This window comes from Carica papaya, chromosome 3 (genome assembly GCF_054855325.1).
Source record: "Carica papaya isolate Zhongbai chromosome 3, ASM5485532v1, whole genome shotgun sequence".
Taxonomy (NCBI): Eukaryota; Viridiplantae; Streptophyta; class Magnoliopsida; order Brassicales; family Caricaceae; genus Carica; species Carica papaya.
In genome coordinates, this window is record NC_142311.1 from 15,571,793 (window position 1) to 15,574,720 (window position 2,928).

General features: G+C 40.9%; 1 protein-coding gene across 1 annotated transcript; it reads right to left on the reverse strand.

Moving 5' to 3' along the window:
- Positions 1 to 399: 399 nt before the first annotated feature.
- On the reverse strand, positions 400 to 2,728 carry LOC148266748 (uncharacterized). The gene is made up of 5 exons (XM_088216047.1): positions 2,448 to 2,728; positions 1,431 to 1,543; positions 1,261 to 1,326; positions 1,075 to 1,145; positions 400 to 975 (listed from the first exon to the last, which is right to left on the reverse strand). The coding sequence occupies exons 1-5, from the start codon at positions 2,726 to 2,728 to the stop codon at positions 400 to 402; spliced, it is 1,107 nt and encodes a 368-aa protein (XP_088072173.1).
- Between the last annotated feature and the right edge of the window lie 200 nt (positions 2,729 to 2,928).

Below are 2,928 nucleotides of genomic sequence, written 5' to 3' on the forward strand. Positions count from 1 at the left end.
AAATTTTTAAATTTTTCATTTGAAATAAAATAAAATAAAATATTTTAAAATAAATAAAAATAAATACATATCATAATCACAAATCTCGAGAAATATTAAATAGCGTAAATTAATTTAAGTTTAAGGTGGCCAAAGACCCAAATAAATAAAGTTTGTAAATCATTTTAGCACAGTGATAGGCGGGGTGTTACATCCCTCACACCTAAAAAATTTGGTCCCCAAATTTGCCTTGAATAAGTCTGCCATTTCATCCTCTAACTCCCACGTTGCTTCTTCTGGGGTGTAATGTTGCCAACATACCATCACCATGGAAATCATCTTGTTACGTAAGACCTTATCAATCCACCTGAGAATTTTCACATGAACCTCCTCATAGGTCATGTCGGACTGTACCTGTACCTAATCACGAGGAATAACATGAGAAGGATCAGGGTGGTACCTCTTGAGTATCGAGACATAAAAGACATCATGTAAACCCACAAACTCCTGGGATAAAGTGAGGTGGTAAGCTATAAGTCCAATGCGCTCGACAATTGGAAAAGGTCCCACATAACGAGGGCTCAAGTTCCCTCTCTTTCCAAACTGTATCTTGCCTTTGTAGGGGTAGACTTTAAGGAAAACTTGATCTCCCATGGCAAACTCCAAGGTTTGCCTACGATTAACGGTGTAGCTCTTTTGGCAACTTTTGGCAGTTGCCAAATTCTTGCGAATGATCGCGATCTTCTCTATGGTCTCCTGAATGAAGTCTGGTCCTAAGTGATGCTGGTTCTCGACTTTACTCCAACAAGTAGGGTAACGACAAGGCCTTCCGTATAAATCTTCATACGGGGTCATACCGATGTTAGAATGGTAACTATTATTATAAGCGAATTCACAAATACGAAGATACTCATACCAGTTATCACTAAATTCGAGAATGCAAACACATAACATGTCTTCCAATGTCTGGATCGTACACTCAGACTGACCATCCATCTAGAGATGATAAGCGATCCTAAAGTACAATCCAGACCCCAAAGCTTCTTAAAAGCTATCCCAAAAGTGGGAGGTGAATCGGGGGTCGTAGTCGGATACAATGGATGAGGGAACTCCATGAAGTCCAACAATCTCATCCACATATAGGCGAGCTACCTTACTGGTGGAATCTGTGGTTCAAATAGGTAGGAAATGGGTAGTCTTGGTCAGCCAATTCACAATGACCCAAATGGCATTTCGACCAGAACAGGTCCTGGGTAAACTGGTGATAAAATCCATAATCACCTGCGCCCATTTCTATTTGGAAATCGGAAGACCTTATAGCAAGACACTGGGTCTCTAATGTTCTGCCTTTATCCGTTGACAAATAAGGAATCGGGAGACGTAGTCAACTATATCCTTCTTCATTTCTAGCTACCAATATTGACGTTTCAAGTTCCGGTACATCTTGGTACTTCTGGGATGAATAGACAACTTAGAAGCATGGGTGGTCTTGAGTACATTTGTGCGTACTGCATCAGGGACCCAAATTCGGTTCCAAAATTTGAACAATCCGTCATCAGAGATCCTGAAATCAAGAGATTCATTTGAAGTAAACTTACCCAGGTTCTTGATGAGTTCTAATATGTGGCCTGTGCTTCCCAGATCTTCATAAAGGGATCCGGTAGGGCTCGAATATGGGCAAGATAGGTGTCTTTGCCATAATAGCTAAGGTGGAGTGATTGTACAGTGTCCATCATCTTCCAATTAGAGGACATGGTTTAGGCCAACACAATAGGCTCTTGTTGACTTAGAGCATTGGCGACTATATTCCCTCTCTTGGGATGATAAATGATATGACAATCATAATACTTCAGAAGATCCATCCAGTGTCTCTGCCTCATGTTTAACTCCCATTGTGAAAAGATGTATTTGAGACTCTTATAGTCAGTGTAGATTTTAAAAGTCTGACCATACAGGTGATGCCACCATATCTTCAGGGCAAAGATAATGACTACCAGCTTCAAGTCATGGGTAGGGTAGTTTTGCTCATGAACTTTGAGCTGTCAAGATCCAAAGGCGACTACTCTGCCATGCTGCATCAAAACACACCCCAAACCAATATGAGATGCATCACAGTAAACTTGGAATCTCCCCTCATTGTCTAAGAAGATCAACATAGGGGCAGAGGTCAGACGACACTTTAGTTTTATGAAGCTTTCACTACATGCATAATTCCAAACGAATGGTACACCCTTTCTGGTGAGTCGAGTCATGGGGGAAGCAATCTTTGCGAATCCGTCAATGAATCATTGGTAGTAGCTTCCCAAGCAAAGAAAACTACATACCTTGGCCACATTGGTGTGCGGACTCCACCTGGTCACTGATTCCACCTTTTAGATAGGTTTATAGAAACTCCTTCACTTGAGATTAAATGACCGAGAAAAGAAACTCGATCCAACAAAAAAGAGCACTTGCTTAGTTTCGCATACAGTTGGTTTTGGCGGGGAGTCTCCAACACTTTAGCAAAATGCACAATATGTTTCCCATGACTTTTGGAATACACTAGAATGATGACGTACCGATCTAGTGCATGCCAAAAAACTCGGTTCATTAGGTCCATAAAAGTTGTTGGAGCATTGGTCAATCCGAACGGCATCACCCTGAACTCATACAATCCATATCTATACCGAAATGTAGTTTTTGGAATATCTTCTTCCTTTGCTCTCAATTGGTGGTACCCGGTTCTGAGATCAATCTTAGAGAAGACCATTGTTCCTTGCAGTTGATCAAAGAGGTCATCGATTTGGGGTAAGGGGTATTTGCTTTTAACAATCACTCGGTTGAATTCCCTATAGTCCACACAGAGTCAGAAGGTATCATCCTTTTTCTTTATGAATAACACCAGAGTGCCGAAAGGAGAATGGCTAGGACAAATGAATTTCTGGGTGATAAGATCAAAAAGCTTATGTT

Coding starts and splice junctions, on each gene's coding strand:
- LOC148266748 (XM_088216047.1), bottom strand. CDS start 2,728: ATGGTCTTCTCTAAGATTGATCTCAGAACCGGGTACCACCAATTGAGA. Junction 1,544..2,447: donor ACTCCCCGCCAAAACCAACT/GTATGCGAAACT, acceptor TCTTGATTTCAG/GATCTCTGATGACGGATTGT. Junction 1,146..1,260: donor CCAAATAGAAATGGGCGCAG/GTGATTATGGAT, acceptor TTTGAACCACAG/ATTCCACCAGTAAGGTAGCT.